Raw genomic sequence first — 20,820 nt, 5'->3', positions numbered from 1 at the left:
CTATTCCACTGTATCTGAAGGCCTCTTCAAACAAAGGTGTGTTTTTTTCTGGCTTTGAGGACTAATGTTTTTGATTTTTTTTTCTTTAGATGTTTCTGGAAAAGTCTTACAATGTATCCTAAATAAAATGTATTTCATCTTTCACACAATTTTTAGAGTTATTTTATAAACCTAGCATTAGCAATGTCAGAAAAGGTTTCTCTTCATCTTTAATCAACTAATAGTCAAAAACAGCATCCTAATATTTGCTATTCTTTATGTTTTCTAAGAGCATATTCTCGCCAAATGATTGCCAGATTATATCAGGCTACATTCTAAGTAATTTTGGGCTGATTTTCTTCTTCCAGAACCTTCTAAATTAATTATTAAAATATTAATTTAATTATAATTATTAAATTTAGCAAGAGATATTGACTAACACCTACTTCTAGTGCCAAATTGCCTAGCATTTAATTAATAATAGTAGTAGTAATATAGTCCTATATAATTTGGCAATTGTTTGGCTTTAACATATAACTATCAGGTTTTACATGTTTATATGAGCATATTCTCTTAACTTTTTGGCTTTTAAACTCAACTGTTAGTTACTATTGAGAAGTTTTGAAAGAAAATAAAAGCAAGCTTAATCTGTTAAAAATTATCATATTTCTTTTGTTTATATCAAAACAAAATATGTCTTGGAAATAAATTTATTATACAAATGCATATTATAATTTAAAAAAAATTATATTTACTAAATAAATACACTCAGTTCTGTTTTTATATTTTCTTGGTACCATACACAAGCCCGTATGCAAGATAGCATAAGATGCCTGTATACTTCCACGATCGATCTTATCACATGTATACAGGCAAGAGGAGGTACTGCAAGATACTAGTCTTGTTCAAAACTGTACTATTGTTCCAGAGAAAATTGTTCCTTTATATTGTAATCACTTATTACCATCATTTCATCATCCAGTTTGCATTAATAGAGTTTCATTCAAATCAAATGCCTCCATCTTAGTGTAACTTTTCATCCAATTAGCATCAATGTTCAAATACAAATTTCTTTCTTCTATATTTTACCCATTTACACTGCTGCCCATTAAAAATGCTACACCAGAAAGGAAAGCAAACTGCAGAATCATATTTATTGTACACATACATTATAATGGAAGATATGATTGGCAGGTAATTTTGAGGTACAGAGCTTGCAGAAATCAGTACCCAGGGCATCGAGTTGAATAGTGTTTGGATGGCAGGTATGGGTACAGCAGTCCATGCAATTTCAACCCTATGCCAGAGTTCATCTATCATACTGGCTGGCGAGGGTGATGTGCCAGTTTCTCAGCGACCACTGACCAGACATTCTCAATCATCAATTGGTGACAGATCTGAAGAATGTGCTGCCTAGGGCAACAGTTGAACACCCTCTGCATTCAGAAAGGTCAGAACAGCATAGATAACATGCAGTCATGCATTGTCCTATTGAAAGGAAGCATGATGGAAGTCTTGAAGATAGCACACAGCAATGGACCTTAACACATCAGAAATGTAATGATAGCTGTCCAAATACCAGCTAAACAAACAAGAGGTGACTGGGATGTGTACCCATTGGCATCTCATACCATCACTCCAGGTATTGGGATGGCAAAATGATGAATGCAAACTGGCAATGATCATTCCTCTCGGTGCCTCCACACATGGATATGGCCATCATGATGCTGTACACAGAACCAGGCTTCATCTGAAAAGACGATGTGATGCTACACCTGCATCCATATTCGTTGTTGAATGCACCATTGTAGGCATATCTGTCTCTGCTGCAGAATCAAGGGAAGCTGCAGCAATGATCATTGTGCTGTTAATTTGTGGTGCTGCAGATGTTGCTGCACTGTCTGTGCAAACACTTGTTGTTCTGAAAATGACCAAAATTCCCAACTCAGGGTATGTGATGTAATTGTACAATCCTGCAAGGCTATGTGGAAAAGATGTTTGTCCTCTCGGGTGTTACTGAACAGGGGCTGCTGAGATCCCACATGGTGTTCTGTATGGCCCTCCTGGATCCATCAATTCCATATTCTCGTGACAGTCATGAGATCATGACCAATGCAAGCAGCAATAGAGTGGGATGATAAACCGCAGTGCCTGTACACTACACTACACTTCTACCACGGTCAAGCTCTGACATATAATGGTAGGCATTACTTCTTACACAAAGCATAACAAAACCTTTACACAACAAACCAACGTACAAATGTAATTTCTGTATGAGAAACCAGCTTTATAATCTTTCCTTTTATACAGACTGTAAGTGGCCTTACTCCTACCTGCTTTGCGAGCATGCATTGAAATGCTAATCATTTAAATATCCCAGCATGTTGTACTTTTCATGCAAATTTCACAGAAGACATTAAAGAGGGTGTAAGATGTCTCCATGGTAATTGAATGTGTACACAGATGAATGTATGAGAAACACAGTATCTAAGAGTGGAGTGAGAACTGTGAATGAGAGCATGTGTTAATTGCTGTATGTGTACAATACAGTGCTATTAGTAGACACTGAGAAAGAACTGCAGACCCTTGTGCCAAAGTTGGTTGAAGTACATGAAGAATTTAACTTGCCTGTGAATGTCAGTAAGACAAAGATGGTTGTGTTTGAGTGTGAGAAAAAGCAAATAGAATGTGCAATTCAGATAAATGGGGAAATGTATGGAACAAATGGATGAATTTGTGTATCTGGGAAGCATGTTTCAGAAAAATGGCAGCATAGTTGTTTCGACTAAAAGAAGAGCAAATGTTGAAGCACAGGTTGTAAAAGTTATGAGTACATTTATACAACAAAATATGTCAAAAAAAAAAGTCAGAATGACAGTATACAGAATTGTTATGGTTCCTGTGTTGATGTATATGGATATGGCAGAAGCATCATAGAAGTTCCAACACTGCATGTGAAATGAAATATTTGAAGAGAATGTGTGAAGTGATTGTTTGAGGAATGAGAATATCAAGAAATATGATGTGAAAGAGAACATCATACAAAGAGTGAGCAAGTTTGATTTACATAGATTTGTTGAGAAAATGAATGAGAAGGAATTACTAAAAAGAGTGTACTTGGAAACAGGGCCTTGAAGTCAGAGTCAAAAGCAAATTCATTACTAGAGGAGTCAGAGTGAGTAAAAATGGGCCAACTCAGATTTTTTCTTTTTCATTATGTATGTACTTTATATGAAGCTCCCTTTATATTGTGCTTTGAGAGAGATAAAGGTAGCAAAGGTGAAAGAGATATGCAGAGACAGGAGTGTCTGGAGAAATCTGATAAATGGATGAGTATCCCTCTTATATGTTGCCCATTCCTCCTGGAAGATGGACATGAAGATTAAAAGATGGCTGTAGAATCATTAGTTGATAGGTAAATAGATGTTTTATAGCATTTTAACATTTTTTGGGAAACATGAGTAAAGTAATTGAGATATATTAGAACAAGGTACAAACTTTGACCATAAGAATAATGAAAAAGCTTGTTCTTATTTATGAGATGTTTTCAGATATGAAGTACACTCATATCAGAGTCACATTTTATTGGTATGCTTTTGATATGATATGAAACTTGACTTTAATCCATCAATATAAAATCACATATAAATTTCTTATACAGTAAGACCCCGCTTAATGCTGCCTCGATTAATGCTGATTTGATATAATGTGGGTTGCTTGAAGTCTTAAAAAAAAATGCTCAAAATTTATTCTGATTCAAATTATCGCGTCATTTCATTGATTCATATATAATACAATTATTTACGAACATGAACCAATCAGTGAAAGGTGGCAATTCATCGTAGAGCTGTACTACCCTTAAATCTGTTTGTTTTGTGCATTTTTGGAAAAAATATAACATTATGGATGCCATAGGAAATATCGACTTTGTTTGGCAAGAATTAACTGATAAATGCATGAACAGAGTGTGGAAGAAGTTATGGCTGAAGGTATCCAAGAATTCTCAATGAGAAGAGCCTACTGCTATATTGTTAGGTTGACCAAATTGTCAACCTTATTGATACGGCAAGACTAGGAGATGTAGATGAACAGCATATTGAGGAGTTACTGCAGGGGCTGTATTCTGGTCACTTATCTCTTGTCTCTTCTTTCAAGGATGAATTACATCAAAATGAGAGACAAAATTTGTTTCTCAGAGACAGCAGTGATTCTGGTCACTTTTAATGGCCTTGTCTTTATTGATGATGTCACGATTCTACTAGGTTGATTATACATGTTCAGGTTAACTGTGTGTGCAACACAGTATAGAATTTTAACCAATAAAATTGTAAAATTTTCAAAAATGCAGAGTACATAATTATATGTGGCAAGGAAAGAACATGTTCAAATAAAGCACATAATTTTGGCAAAGTTATGTTTTTTGTTTTATAACGTTTTTACAGATTGTGATGTCAATTTGTCTCTTAACAAATAAAAATTTTAATAACCTAAGTTAGAAAAGCATGTGTACTTAGATATTTTTTGAAATACACCATCAAATTTCTCCTTAACTATCTAAGTAAGATTAACATCATATTCAATAGTTCAGTAATTGATGTAGGATTAAAAAAATAAAAAAATGAAATCAGTAGCATTTCTGAGCAGGCACTGGAAAAAAATAAGCAATTTCTCTCTCAAAATATTCTTTCTCGAGATAGAGAACGTTCTCTAATACGATTGTACAGCACGAGTAGCATCCAGTCGTCCATATTGGATAAAACAGAATCGAGGCAAAAGACAAAAGATGGGTCAAAAGACAATTATCCACTCATTATCCACTTGTCTCTGAGAAACAAGATAATCTTTGAGAGAAAAAGTTGTCAAGAATCACATTTGGAGAGATGCAATGCTCTCTCGTGACATAAACAAATGATTAGCCAATCAGCAACCGGCTTGTGACAGACGAGAGATGATGACCAGAATACAGCCCCAGGTTTCTGATGAGAGCCTTACCAATGATGACCTTCAAGAACTGGCAGAACAAGGAACTCATATACAACTGGAAAATAGTGATTCTTAAAATGAAGGACCCAAAGAATTTCTCTACAGATTTCCTTAGTGGAAGTTTGGTAACAATAATCAAAATCGTTGATCAAATTGTAGTGAATGATCCAGATTTTGAAAGAAGTGCAAAAGCAAGACAAGACATTTTGGATGTGATCTCTTGCTACTGACATTTGCTTAAGGAAAGGAAAAAAGTGACAAATGAAATTACATGACTTTATTGCAAAACACAAGAATTTCAGAAAAGCCAGACCTTCATCACAAAAAATGAACTTTACATTTCTGTGTGCATATGTTTGTGTGTTATTTAACATATATTATTATGCAAATTAATATAAAAAATAACCTAAAATTAAAGTAAAATCTGTTTAATTTTGGTCGCATGTTCCCCTTTCCCTATTTACTCTATGTTAAAATGACTTTGTTTAATGCTGTTTTGTCGTCTAAAAACATATCGCATCCCCACATTAAGTGGGATCTTACTGTACTCGCAAAAAATAAAATTATTTTCTTTTGTTCTACATTTAATTTCTCTTCTAATAATATACAAATATATATCCAACACAAGCATCAACAGAGTGGAATGATAAACCACAGTGCCTGTATGCTACGATTCTACCACAATCAAGCTCTGACATGTACTGATAGGCATTATTTTAGTAGGCATAGTACTAAACTTTCCATATTATGGGTACTATCATAATATGGAAAGTTTCTAAGGTACCAATAAAGTTTTAATTTTATACAGACCGGTTCATTTAAAATGTCCCTGAGTATCTTGTAAAATATGTATCCAATCAATCAATCAATTAAAAATTAATCAGAATAAAAGTTATTTACTTTTGAGAGGTTTATTTATTTCATAAACATTTCCTTACATTCCCTTAAGGAGGTAACTTTAGAATTTCAAATGAAACACCCATTTTTTTTCTTTTTCTATGTTATGTATTCTCAATAAAAAAAAGTAACAAAATTTTTATTTAAAACAATTTTCAAAAAATGTTAATTTCAAAAGCTATGATCATTTTTAGATGTATTTTCAAAAAGTATTTTTGAAAAACTAATTTATTGTAACTAAGATATTTAAATGTCTCAATGACTGCGAGTTAGATAATTACATCATAAATTATGTAATCAAGATAAAAATCATTTTCATCCAGAAATTTTTTGAAGTAATCTTTTAAAAAAAGGAATATTTGTGTTCCTTCAAAAAACATGTTATTTTGATCTGTATCTGTGAAATTACTAATAGTTAAAAGATGTCCTAGGAAAAAAAAAATTTCAATCAAAGTGACAATTCTGTTAAAGAAGAGCCTACTGCTATATTGTTAGGTTGACCAAATTGTCAACCTTATTGATACGGCAAGACTAGGAGATGTAGATGAACAGCATATTGAGGAGTTACTGCAGGGGCTGTATTCTGGTCACTTATCTCTTGTCTCTTCTTTCAAGGATGAATTACATCAAAATGAGAGACAAAATTTGTTTCTCAGAGACAGCAGTGATTCTGGTCACTTTTAATGGCCTTGTCTTTATTGATGATGTCACGATTCTACTAGGTTGATTATACATGTTCAGGTTAACTGTGTGTGCAACACAGTATAGAATTTTAACCAATAAAATTGTAAAATTTTCAAAAATGCAGAGTACATAATTATATGTGGCAAGGAAAGAACATGTTCAAATAAAGCACATAATTTTGGCAAAGTTATGTTTTTTGTTTTATAACGTTTTTACAGATTGTGATGTCAATTTGTCTCTTAACAAATAAAAATTTTAATAACCTAAGTTAGAAAAGCATGTGTACTTAGATATTTTTTGAAATACACCATCAAATTTCTCCTTAACTATCTAAGTAAGATTAACATCATATTCAATAGTTCAGTAATTGATGTAGGATTAAAAAAATAAAAAAATGAAATCAGTAGCATTTCTGAGCAGGCACTGGAAAAAAATAAGCAATTTCTCTCTCAAAATATTCTTTCTCGAGATAGAGAACGTTCTCTAATACGATTGTACAGCACGAGTAGCATCCAGTCGTCCATATTGGATAAAACAGAATCGAGGCAAAAGACAAAAGATGGGTCAAAAGACAATTATCCACTCATTATCCACTTGTCTCTGAGAAACAAGATAATCTTTGAGAGAAAAAGTTGTCAAGANATAAAAATAGCAACAAAAGATGCAAATGGATTCAAAGACAATATGAAATAAAACACAACAGGTTCTAACAATAAAATTATTATTCATTTAGAAAATATAGGAAGTGACAAAGTTATTATTTAAGATAAAACAGACGTAATAAGAGAAATCAATATAGACAACAATGGCTAGTTTTTTTCTTTTATAAAAAATTTAATGTATGAACATTGTAATGATAGACTAATTTCTTAAGTGTGGTAATTGTGAATGATAATGTCTATCAATGCAAAAATATTGGTATTCCAACAAACTTCAGTGTGCTGCATAAATTTAAATGGCAAATGGAAACACAGAAGGTTTGTTTACATTGATGTTAAATAAGGTCTTATGTGTAAGCTATAAATTTATATAATAAAAAAAAAAAACCATTAGTGAATGAAAATTACATTTATTCCCCACCTGATAGAATCAGATGTATGGTTTATAAAGAAAATTTAGTAATTCAATTCCATTCTATTTTTTTTTTTTTTTGTAATAAAGTGCACTGTTGATTTACAAGACATTAAAAAAATTGGGAAATTCCCGCACTTCATTTTGTTAAAAGGTCCCCACGTGAGATTCTGTGCTACTGAACTTATGCTTATATATGAGACTATTAAAATTATTAGTTCAAAGCAGATGGTTTGTGACTTTTAAGATATTATTAAGGTTATTTTGGTTTTTACTTAATCAGTTATTAATTTTTCCAGATATGTATCACTAAATTTTTTCTAAATATAAACATCTAAAACCCAATAGATTAAAGCCAAACAATAATATAGTAATATAGTCCAATATAATCCAGCAATTGTTTGCTGGATTATATTACTATATATTAAACTTTTTTTTTATTAAGAATTGCACTGAAATCATTTCTTTGTTGTGAATTAAATTCCAGTCCTAAATTATGCCTAATGAAATTAAAAAAAAGCACTGCTCAAAAAAGATTTTCTCTCTAGAATCAAAGATAAGTTTTAGATCATCTTTAAAAAAAGAGAAAAGACACATTCTGCAAAAAATTTAAATTTAAATGAAGCAATAATCCAGATCATTAGAACTTTTATTGTGTAGGATTTCCTATTTCTGTAAATTTGACAAATTCTTGTTAGCTTTTGAATATAATCCCTTCTCAAAATAAAATGATCAAAAATAACATGATATCTTTCCACATACAAAGTGGTCCTCTACTTTCGTATCTAATTGGTTCCCGAAATGTGTATGAAAGTTGAAATGCACAAAAATAGAGCAATGTAAAAAAAACATCAAAAAAGAGTTTTCAAAATATTTATTTTTTTATTGATTAGTATCTGGTGTTTTCTTTATAAATTTGTCAAGAGATAATTGAATTTTACTCTTCTTTTTCTTTTCTTGATAAAGAGTTCTATAATATACTGTTTCTTTTTCTATTACCATTCATACATGAGATACACACTCTCCTTTGGGATCACATTCTTCCATGATGGTCAAAAATTTGTCAAGATGCATGAAGACTAACTCAAGATGTCCTTGCTCAAGAGTGAACCTATGATGCCGAAAATTGACATGATTAATGTCGGAGAGGCGGGGAGGGACTAGTGACTAACAGTTCAAGAGAAAGGGAAAATCATTACATGAAAGTGCATTTTGCCATATATATGGATAAAATTTGAAGTACGAAATGTGTGCAAAATAGTATATTGAACAAAAGTAGAGGATTGCCTTAGTCAATACACATTGTGGTACATGAAAATCTCACAAGCATTTTCAGTCATTCTAAATTCTTAAAACACAGACTGTCTTTCTACCCTGTTTGTGTTAATTAGAATTTTTGCCATCAGCAGACATTGATTTGAGTGGAATCGCAAATAGTAAATTTGAATAGATATTTTTAAAACAATTAATTATAAACTGATTTTTGACATGTCTATAAAAATGTTTTGAGTTATTAATATCAAATTTAAGTTACCCTATAAATAGTCAAACTTAGGTTGTAGAATTTATTGCTTTTGAATAAAAAAAAACAAGATGGAAAAAACAGTATAGACTTTTTCAGAGTCAAATTTATTCCTAGAGTGGTCTTAAAATTATTTCATAAAACTAGCAATAAAAAAAAAACCTGTTAAAAGATATTATAAAAACTAATCTGAATGTAGGTCTAAAGCAGAAATAATACTGGTAATAAGAAGATATCAAAGACAATATCCAAAAATGATAATTTCAATTGAAAAAGATTCCATCTGAAAAAAATCTGAGTTAATAAAACAAAAACTTCATTTAGAAAATATTTTACAAAGTCTATACATGAAAACATAGATAGCTTATGATATCAATGTATATACAATAGATTAAAACACTAGAGCACAAGAAATATTTCCTCTAGAAAAAAAAATTAGCATTAAAAAAGTATGTATTTCATACCGTGTGTGTCACAAAAATGTAGATGATTAATTAATTTAAATCGATTGTTGAAGAAGAAAAAAATATTTACAGCAATTGAAAAAAAAAGTGCTTTTGCTTCAGATAACAACAAAAAATATATTATACGAGGGCTGTTCGGAAAGTTCGCGGCCTTGCCTATATGCGGCGCTGCGATCAATTTAATTTTTGGCGGGAATAATTCAGCCATCTTTGCTAAAGATACGATACCAATTTCCGCTTGATTTGTCAAAAAGTTTTGCCACGACAGCTTAGCAGATAGTCAGTGTGCACATGCTTTGTCGAAAATGGAGAAGACGGAGACTCGTGCGGTCATAAAATACCTGACGAAAAAAGGGTTGACCCCATCTCAAATCAAAGCTGACATGGATGAAGTTTTAGGAGAGTCTGCTCCTTCGTACACCACTGTGAAAAAATGGACAGCCCTTTTTAAATCTGGCAGAGAAAGTGTGGAAGATGACCCTCGCAGCGGACGGCCGTCAACTGCTGTCACTGAAGAAAACATCGACAAAGTTCACGATTTGGTATTAGCAGATCGCCGTTTGAAAACGCGTGAGATAGCTGAGACAACAGGCATCTCTGTCGACCGAGTGCACCACATCCTAACCGAAGATTTGGGTATGACGAAGGTCTCAGCAAGGTGGGTGCCGCATCTGCTGACCGCCGAGCAAAAACGTGTTCGCACTTTGATGTCAAAGGAGTGTTTGGACTTCTACCAGAAAAACCCACAGGATTTCTTGCGTCGGTTTGTGACTACTGACGAAACGTGGATCCATTACTACACTCCTGAAACAAAAGAACAGTCGAAGCAATGGAAACACCACAGTTCGCCACCACCAAAGAAGGCAAAGACAGTTCCATCAGCGGGTAAAGTGATGGCCTCGGTTTTTTGGGATGCTAAAGGCATCATCTTTATTGACTACCTAGAAAGAGGAAAGACCATTAATGCTGTCTATTACTGTGAACTTTTGGAAAAACTGAAGAAAGAAATCGAAGAAAAGAGGCCACACTTGAAGAAGAAAAAAGTTCTGTTCCACCACGATAATGCACCTGCACATTCCGCCAGAATCACTGAACAAAAGATAAACGAACTTCGCTTCCAATTAGTTCCACATCCACCGTACTCACCTGATTTGGCCCCCAGTGACTTCCACCTTTTTCCAAACCTAAAAAAATTCTTGGCTGGAAAGAGATTCCACTCAAATGATGAAGTCATCTCTGAAGTGAACGAGTATTTTGCATACCTTGACAAATCGACCTATTGTGATGGCATAAAAAAGCTAGAACATTGCTGGAATAAGCACATTGCTAACAGAGGAGATTACATTGAAAAATAAAAAAAGTTTTAACATTATTTTGTTTGTTTTTCTATGTGAGGCCGCGAACTTTCCGAACAGCCCTCGTAGAGCAAATCAAAAACATTTTTAAAATCCAAATTTAACTTTGAAGCTTAATTAATGTGCCTTAACAGTGATGAAATTTGAATAATACATTTACATGGTGGCCCAAAAGTCACAGCACCATTTGAAAAAAAATTCAAATCAATTTTCATTAAAAAAATTTTTTTTTTGTTTCTGGTTTCAAATATTAACATTACAATCTTTGGAAATTTGTTATGGAGAAATATAGCACAGCCCCTACAAACCAAAACTGTAGAATTTTATTTTGAAAATGGACAGTCACACACAAAGAGCATACAGAAGCCATTATCAAGTAAGGAACCAGCTCTCTAAATTGGCAATTATTGGCAAATATATAAAACAGCTACCATATTTGATATTTGCAAGACTAATTTATTTGTTTCCAATAACAGGGCTCTGTGTTCAACTTGCCACAAATTTGGAGATCATGTTCCATGCAAACTCCAGAAAACATGTTGAACAAAGCATTCAACAAAATATATCCACTAGATGATGTTTCTATGAGCTTGATATTCTCAGAACATCCTTACAGTAAATTCAAAAGGATTTGCACATGTACCCATACAAAGTGCAATTAGTGTAAGAAATAAAGCCAATAGATGATAGAATTATGTTGTTTGTTTTCAAAATATGGCAAGAGACCACAATGAATTTCTTCATACCTGTGAGGCTACCAAATAATTGTGTGTACAAACTCTACAGTATACATTAACAAACTCTGCAATACCCTGAAAGAAAACACTCAAACAGAAATTTGTGCACTGGGAGCTGACATGTTGATCCATGTCATAGAAAATGCACTTAAAAGAGGATGCACTTGTGAGGCATCAAATAGAGGTCATTTGCTTTATATCAGGATTAGACAAAAAATTCCAAATTTTATATTTCAATTTACAGAAGCATTCTTTCAAAAATAAATAAATATAAAAAAAGTTATACAGTTTTTAAATGGTAGCATGATTTTTAGACTGTCCTGTATTAACAGCAGGTACAGTATAAAGATGCCCTTCTCCTTGCCTGGCAATATCGTCTTAGTCTTTTGCATCAATTGTCACATTTGTAACCATCTCCCCATTATTTACTCTACTCATGTCTATCTCATCTTCCTTCCTACAAACATTGGCAATTCCATGCCTAAGGATAACTGCTAACCACACTAGAAATGTTTGCATTATTCAAAATAATTATAATTAAAACTATCATGCGGTCGTGTAACTGACAATATGACCACACGATAAGAGGGAGCTGTGGGTTCAAGTCCTGCTTTGAGTCAATTCTTTTCTTCCAGAACCTTCTAGCATTACTCAAATTAATTAAAGGCACATTAATTAAGTTGAGTAACAACGGTGGCTAAATCACCCCTTTTAATTTTAAACTATATAAATTAAAGGTAAAAAAAAAGGTAATATTAAAATATAAATTTAATATTATATTTTAGCAAATTTGTATTCTAAAATCAATTTTTTAATAACTTAAGATGAATCTGCCAATAATATATATAGCAATATTCTCCATAGTATTCAATATTTTACCTGAAGGATTAATTTGAGTTGTTGTTTGTTGTTGTACTTGAGATTGTCGTTGAATGACAGACTGTTGTGTAACAACATTTCCAGAATTCAGAACAGGATCCGAATCCCTTTGTTCAAATGCTTTTGACTCAATTAACTTCTTTTCCCATACCTATAAAAAGTATTTTAAAATATGTTAAAAATAATAAATACTATGAAGTTTTGTAAGTTTTGAAACTGAACAAGGTCTAAATAAATGTATCTCAAAATTGTCTAAAAAAAATCACAATAAAATATTGAAGAACTTCAGTATCAGAAACACTTGCTGATGAAAGAATAGAAGATAGAGATTCCATAGCATGTATAATCTTTTTAGTAAAAGCCCGGAAGTTTTAGTACTTGGTTATATCACACCTTTTCTTCATCTCTCGACAAGCGCAGTATAACAAGGGGCTACTGTATTACTTAGCTGTTAATTTATATATTTCTAAATGCACTTTTCCTACAAAATATTATTAAATAATTCAAATTTTCTTATTTTACATTTACTCACAACTGTAAACAAAATAATCTAATATTTGATGATACTTATAGTTTTATAAATTTATAATTTTATGTGTTCTATGACATTTCTCTGTCAATTTATTTATTTATTGGTATGTTTGAACTAGTTTCAAATGCAAAGATTGAGAATTTTGAATTAAAAAATCCAGTGATGAGTTGCATAACTTTCCCAGCAAACAAATTTAAAACAGTTCATGGCACCATCTGTTATGAGATTTTACTAAAAAACTTTTTACATTATTAATTATTATAAAATGGCAAAACCTTAATTTTGAGGGTAGAGATGAGTTTTATAAAAAATTTTAAATGCTAATAAGTAAAACCCTCTTTAAGTCCAACCCTACTCAAGATAGGACACACAAACTCCTTTGACCTTTAACCACAAAAATTTAATAGCATCAATACCCTTTATACACAAGATACCATGCCAAATTTTATTTCTTAATCATTACGCCATCCTGAGATATTAAACAAAATAGATGCCAACACAATTTTTTTCCTCTTTTTTGATTTTTTTGTGATCATGGGGTCTCAAAATTTTGAGATTTGCAAAACAACCAGTGGATCAAATTTAACACAATTCCAATACAGTATTTCCCATGTTATATATATATATATATATATATATATATGTATGTATGTATGTATAACAAGCTGGGAAAGTAAAACAAACTCATTTCCCAGGGAAAAAATAGCATCCAAGTTTAGTTGTAAGGGTTTGAACAATGTTCAAATCATAAAAGAATAAAAATAATAAGTGAAAATTCTGTGTATGGAGATATTTAGAGTCTAAATGAAATGAAATCTGGTATTTTGACATTTCAGGATATATGGAAGACATTTCAAAAAAATTAATAATAAAACTCACCACAGTAACACTTTGGCACTGCAAGCAACAAATATTTTATTTAGACAAAACACTCATGTACAAAGACCTTAGTAATGCAGAGGACACTACTCAATGTGGACCCCATTTTGAAGATGTAAAAATCCAAAGGCAACAAAAAGTGTGTTCAATGGCCAACCATAATTAATTCTGTTGCGGCAGTTGGCAACATGGTGCTTGACCACTGTCGCTCATTTTGTCATGCGCTCTGACCATTGTTCGTGGTCAACATGATTGTAACTTTTGTATATATTCCGTAAAATAAATTCCTGACAACTACTGGTGGATTCCATCATCTGTCCTGAGATCATTTATTGAAACTCTACGCTGATGCTACTCGTGGATGCAACCAGATAATCAAAACAACCGATTCTTCCTCAAGAGGTGCGCCTTAGTGGCCCCCTCACTGTGATGCTTCTCAGCTGCAATGTGATACTGTCTTTCAAGGCTATCAAATTTAATCAAGGCTTGATAAACGACCCTTCTTAAACATCCCATTATATGGATTATCCATACCAAAAGTGCCAAAGTGGTTAGTTTTGATAGTATTTTTTTACAGATGTCTTTCACAAGTTTTAAAATGTTATCATACCAGAGTTGATAGCATTTGGATTGCTAAATATTTCTCTAGCATTGAATAGAAATCATTCCATACTGTAAATCAATTTTTCTACATTATGAAAATGGAATTGCTACATACTACACATTTTATCACTTTATATTATTTCTGATAAGTTTTTTCTTATTGTATTTAAATTGACAGGCAATATATACTAGATATAATGTTTTATAATTCTAAACATTTCCACTATTATAATTATTTTCTAATTGTCAATTCTTTAATTGTGTGTATTTAGATTTTCTGAATTTCAAATTCAAGGGACAATAGTAATTTAAAAGAAAATCTTTGCATTCTATCTCAAGCATGATATTATGTTATAGATGTAAACAGAGTTCCATACAAATCCAAGATTATTTACATTTTAAATAATGAAGACTATAAATATGAGTTGCAATCTTTTTTAAAATCCTTTTTAATTATAATCAGCTAATGATTGAAGATAAAACACTAAAAATCTTCATAAAAAAAAATCAATGATTCACCATTAAAAACAATATACAGACATACATATTAAAACTGCAGCTCATTTGTAATGTCTTAATTATTTAAAATGTAAACATTAATAACAGATATAAAAGTGTAACCTGTCAGTTATGTTTTTATATCTGATATTCAGTATTATTTATTACCAGATCAGTCAAATGAAAACCTTAAAATGTGTGTAAAAATTCTAAAATTTTGTGTATTTTTATTTTTCAAACTGACAACATGCTGAAGGACATCTGAAAAGTGGATACTAGGAATCATTATTCATATGGCCATCTCACTAAAATCATTTTGCAGGGAACACCATTCTCTTATCATATTCCTTAGTAGTGATGGGGTGAAAACAGCAGAAATCCATTGTAAAATGAAGGCTCAGTATGGGAGTGCATGCACATATCTTCAGCAAGTGCAGTCCAGTGGCATAGAAAGTTTGAAGATGGCATGACTTCTGTGAATAATGATCAGGAACCAAGAGAGGGTCACTGAATTGTGACACCATAGTCAATAGCTGAATTATTTAACATCAGTATAGTTCAGAACCCCATATCATCCTTGTTGAATATAATGGGATTCTTCTATAACAATACAATGCAAAAACTATATGTTGCTCATTTGACAGTTGCATTAATGGTAAAACTGGACATGGAGTGTTTTAGAAACTCAACACTCACCAAACTTCACCTCAAGTGATCACCACTTTTTTTTACATTATTTAAAGGTGTACTGAGTTGCAGAAGGAAGTTTATGAGTAGCTCTACAAGCAATCAAAATAATTCTATTTCAAAAGAATCCATGAACTTTGTAACCAATGGAGGGTATACATTGCAAGAAATAAAAACTGTATTGTAGATTAGTATAAATGTATGATGTTTATAATCAATACATTGTAATTTATTTACAAATTAAGGTTTGCATTTGACTCTTCCTTGTATATTGATTTTAATTTGTGTAATATTTAAAAGTAAAGAAAAAACACTTAAAAAAGTAAAAAATTATTTAAAGCTGACTATGTATTCAGAGTTCTTTAATAATTTATCATCATCATCATCTCTATTAATGAGATCATTATATATTTTTATGTGAATACAGTTGTCCATACTTGTCTGATTTGTGCCATATATCAAGTGTCAAAATGTGTGGAGTTCTCATAAGATTTGATGATTTTGTAGCACTATGCAACTATGTATTATTATTATATTTTTTTTTGTCTCAGGTTCCTTTTTGTATGTATCAGGTTTTCTTAATTTGTACGATGTCGCATGTATTTTTGTGTTATGATGTCACCTCTTAGGTACCACGGGAAAAGCCTTCCGATTGGTCCAAGGTGGGACACGTGAGTAAAGTGGATTTCCGGAGAGCGGGAGGTATAAATTAATGAACTCTCATGATTGAGGGAATTCTGGTTTTTGGATCCGTTGAGGATAATACGAAGGTTCAAGGCCAGGCTGGGAAAAAGGAGTGAGAAAGGAAGACCATTTCCAGTTCAAGAGTCCAATCCGTTTCCATCTTAAGGAAATTTAGAGATAACATCAAGGGACATACATTTTGTAACAAGATAACAAAATAATAATCAGTTTTTGAGAAACATGAAAAACTAATTATATCTTTCCAAGACTTAAATCTCATCAAATACTTTTTCCTACTTTCTTGGCATTACACATAATAGAAAAAATACATGTTCCCAAGTTTCATACACTTGCATGTTACAATTACTACAAATTCTATCAGGATCTATTTTTAGTGTATTATACGTTGAAATATAATTTTGACCACATCTTAGTTGAAGAATTAACCATTTTTCATAATAATTTATGTCCATAAACAAATAATCTTCACATACAAAAGTTGTTTTAATACTACAGTATAATTGAAAATGCTTATTCTTTTCCAGTAGAGACCAATCTTCTTGTATGCATTGTTCGCAACACACTTTCAGAATTAACATTTGATAGCTTTCAATCAAATGAGGATCTTGAGACAACTATAAAAAGGAGAAATCATGTTGATCTAACAGATTTTTCAGTGCATTGTCCAACTTTATGTATAATTGTCCATTTTTTAACTTAATTTATAGAGTTTGTTATATGCTTATTTAACATAACTTTTATCCTCCAATTTCAAAAGTCTAATCTAAAATGAAATTATTTCTTTAATTACAATTGTCAATATTCTAGAAATGCCAAACTCCAAACACAACATATAAACTGGAATTTTACTATATGGCATAAATATTTTTCTAAAATATAAACCAATAACAGGTTCCATTTTATCATAATAAGTAATTGCCCATACAGGAGCAGCATAAAGTAATGCAGACAAAATCATTGATTAAAATAATTTTATATAAATATGAGCAGAATTAATTTTAGCTCTTGAAAGAATCAGTCACATAGAACCCAGTGCTGTTTTAGGCTTAGGTATACTATAATTTTTGGCTTATAAGATTTGCCCAGAAAAAAAATAAAAATTCCCAGATTTATGTAATTTGGGACAACTTATAAAGGTTGGTTGTTAAGAAACCATCTCTCTCTGGGTGATAGTTTACTGCCTTTTTTAAATACCATTACCTTAGTTTTTAAAATGTTTATAAATAATACATAGTCACTACAAAATTGCTCTAAAATTGCAATTTTCTTTTGAAACATTTGTGGAATATCAGCAAGAATTACAGTATTGTCTGCATATATTAGCATACGTATCTCCACTTGATCAGAGAGAGAACCTGCTTGCTCCTGACACAAAATATCATATGTAAGGATCCAGTTTCTAGTCTTTCATTTAAGAAAGACGTAAACAGTTTCCCAGTTACAGGAACCAAAGATATAAGACAATAATTTTTGAGATTATACACATTGCCTTTTTTGCATATTGGAATAATCAAAGATTCAATCCATGATTTTGAAAAACTAGAATTTCTTTTAATAGAGTTAAAGATTTCCACAATTGTAGAAAGAAACTTTTCTGAAAGACACTTTAAATATTCTGTTCTAATAAAATCAATTCCAGGTGAGATACCAACTTTAAAACGATTAATTGTTCCTTTTATTTTCTCCAATGTAAAATCTGTAAAACATTCTGACTCTATTGGAAACACTTTATACACATTCATTGACAATTGTTCATCATTAATAATTAAAGAATGTTCTTTAGAGAATTTAGCAGAATAAAAATTGAACCATCTTTCCAAAGTAAATCTTAAGTTATAGCTCATGCACTTTTATGTTTAAAACTATTAATTGCTTGCCAAAATATTTTAGAACTATTAAATAACACCAATCTCCTATTTTTAAATTCCAAAAGTAAGACTGTTTTTTCTTTTGACATAATACTTTATACTCTTTCAAATTGTTTTTATAGAAAGCATAATGTTCTACTGTATTTAACTTTTTTGCCTTTTTAAACAATTTCCACAAATTTTTTTCTCATGGTGTAACATTCACTATCATACCACACATTTCTTATATGGCTTTTATGAGAAACAGATTTAACATCATGAATTAAGTCTAGGGACATTGTTGCTTTAACTATACAATTCACTGATCATTAGATGTGAAGTTTCCTCCATATTCTTCTGATAAAAAGTTATCTAATGTGACAGTAAATGAAGATTTAAATTCGTTTCTCCATATTGAATGTTAACCAAACCTCTGGATGATATCAAGGGGATTATTGATAGTAAGACAGGTGAGTGATCAGAACCTATCTCTGATAAAACACAAAAGTCATTTATAATGAGAAAATATTTCTTGTGACACTAACACAAAATCAATTACACTGCCTCCATTAGTTGTATGGTAAGTAAAATTACCTTCTTCATCCCCTGGCAATAAACCATTTAAGCAAACAAGATTATTATCCTCACAAAAATGGTAGAGAATTTTCCTTCTATCATTGCCAATGAAATCTTTTGTAGTTCTGAAAGCAATTTGCTGGTCACCAGTGAAACATGACAAATAATCAGAATATTCCACTCTAGCATTAAAATCTGTACATAAGATCAAGTTATTTCCATGTAGTGAGTAGTTTTCTATAAGCAACAAAATATTCTTGAAATCATCATCATAATTATTGTTAGGTGGAATTTATGACACTATTAGCTGGATATTAATTAAGTCTTCAGTATCTAGTTGTAAAATCAGCACAAATCATGATTGAAATATCAGTTTAACTTCAGAGACTGTGTCTAATCTACGACCAACAATTAATCTGCAACTGGGTCTTTCAGGACCCTCACAGCTATATGCTACCTGATGATAAATTTTATAATCATTAGAAAACATTGAATCAATTGCAAGAGATGTATGCCATATTTCTACCAGACAGAACACATCTCTTCTATATATCAGATTCCAGAAGTTAGGAAAGCAATGTTTATTATTTAAACTTGCGATATTATAAAATAAAAGTTTCATATTATCAATATTATCCAAGTACAGAACTTTATATTCATCATCCTTGTCCTTTATATCATCATACTGTTTATCATTGTAAACTATATTGCTAAAAAAAGATTTTCGCCATCTGTCTGGATAATTTTACTTTTGTAATTACACACAAATGTCTTATTGCCTATGATTAATCTGTTACATTGCAATTTAACATTCATAGCTCCTTTTGAACACATTTGTCTACCACAGAGCCTTAATTTGTTTGATAGTTCTTGTACTCGTTGAGTAGTCATCATTAATGAATATATTTAAACCTTTTAAATTATTAACATTTTTATATACTTTTAATTTATCTTCAAAACTGATCAACTCACAAATAATTAATCTTTTTCCATTTGGTTTAAATTTTCCAATTCTAGAAGCATGCTTAATGTTAACACCTGTAACCTTGTTATTGTTAAAAAGTTTCTGAACCTTAAATAAGCTATCATCCATTTTATTGTTATCCTCTATACCTGAGATTACAGTATTATTTTTTCTTTCTTTATCTTCTAACCTCATTAACTTTTCATGCAAATTATTACATATTGCATAAATTTCCATAACTGATTTATCACTTTTAACATAACCTTTTTCTCTATCAGTTTCAAGGACAGAGCCTGGATTCAAGATCTACCAAAGCAGTGTCTCTATTTTCAATCCACGTTTGCATTCTATCTAAATGCTCTAAAAGAATTTGTAATTTACTATTTGAAGAAGCTTGTAATTTCAACAACAGTCGAATTTCTTCTTAAACAATAACCTCCTTTTCAGCACTTATATAAGACAAGATCAGCTGTTCCATTGACTCACCTGAAACACTCTTCACTTCCCATTCATTTTCTTACATTTCGTGGAAATTCATCTTGAGATAACAACAAAAATGTTTTCCTTTTCTGAGATGAAAATTCTGTCTTTTTTCAAGAAAAAGACAAAAATGAGTCAAATCACAAGAGAGCAAAATATTCAAGCCAAGTCTCAACAGTCAGAAGTGCCCCATTACAGTCAAATATCAAGAATAAAAAATTAAACAAATAATAAATAATGTAACAAATTATATTTGTTATATTATTATTTGTTTAACTTTTAATTTAATAAATTTATAATTAGGAAAAAAAAGTCTTTTTCTTTGTGAACTTTACAAGTTTCACAGATAAAACGATTCTAACAGCATTATTTGTGGCAAAAATTAATAGTAACCACTGCATTTAATTTAATTAAAAAAAAAAAAAAGGATTTACAAAATGATAAAAAAGATCAAAATGCAAAAAGTATATCTTCCTAT

At 31.2% G+C, this 20,820-nt stretch overlaps 1 protein-coding gene across 1 annotated transcript in view; it reads right to left on the bottom strand.

Moving 5' to 3' along the window:
- Positions 1-20,820, bottom strand: part of LOC111625063 (TFIIA-alpha and beta-like factor) — a 54,372-nt gene that overhangs the window by 18,428 nt on the left and 15,124 nt on the right. Inside the window, exons 3-4 of the mRNA XM_023368094.1 lie at positions 12,572-12,722; positions 12,122-12,195 (exon numbers count right to left, since the gene is read on the bottom strand). Of these exons, the coding sequence (XP_023223862.1) occupies positions 12,122-12,195; positions 12,572-12,722 (225 nt within the window). The remainder of the gene's footprint in view (positions 1-12,121; positions 12,196-12,571; positions 12,723-20,820) is intronic.

The sequence above is a fragment of the Centruroides sculpturatus genome, unplaced genomic scaffold, assembly GCF_000671375.1.
Source record: "Centruroides sculpturatus isolate CEXI.00-Female unplaced genomic scaffold, Cexi_2.0 scaffold40, whole genome shotgun sequence".
NCBI classification, from domain to species: domain Eukaryota; kingdom Metazoa; phylum Arthropoda; class Arachnida; order Scorpiones; family Buthidae; genus Centruroides; species Centruroides sculpturatus.
Note: the sequence above shows the minus strand (reverse complement) of the source record. Positions and strands in the feature narration are given on the sequence as shown.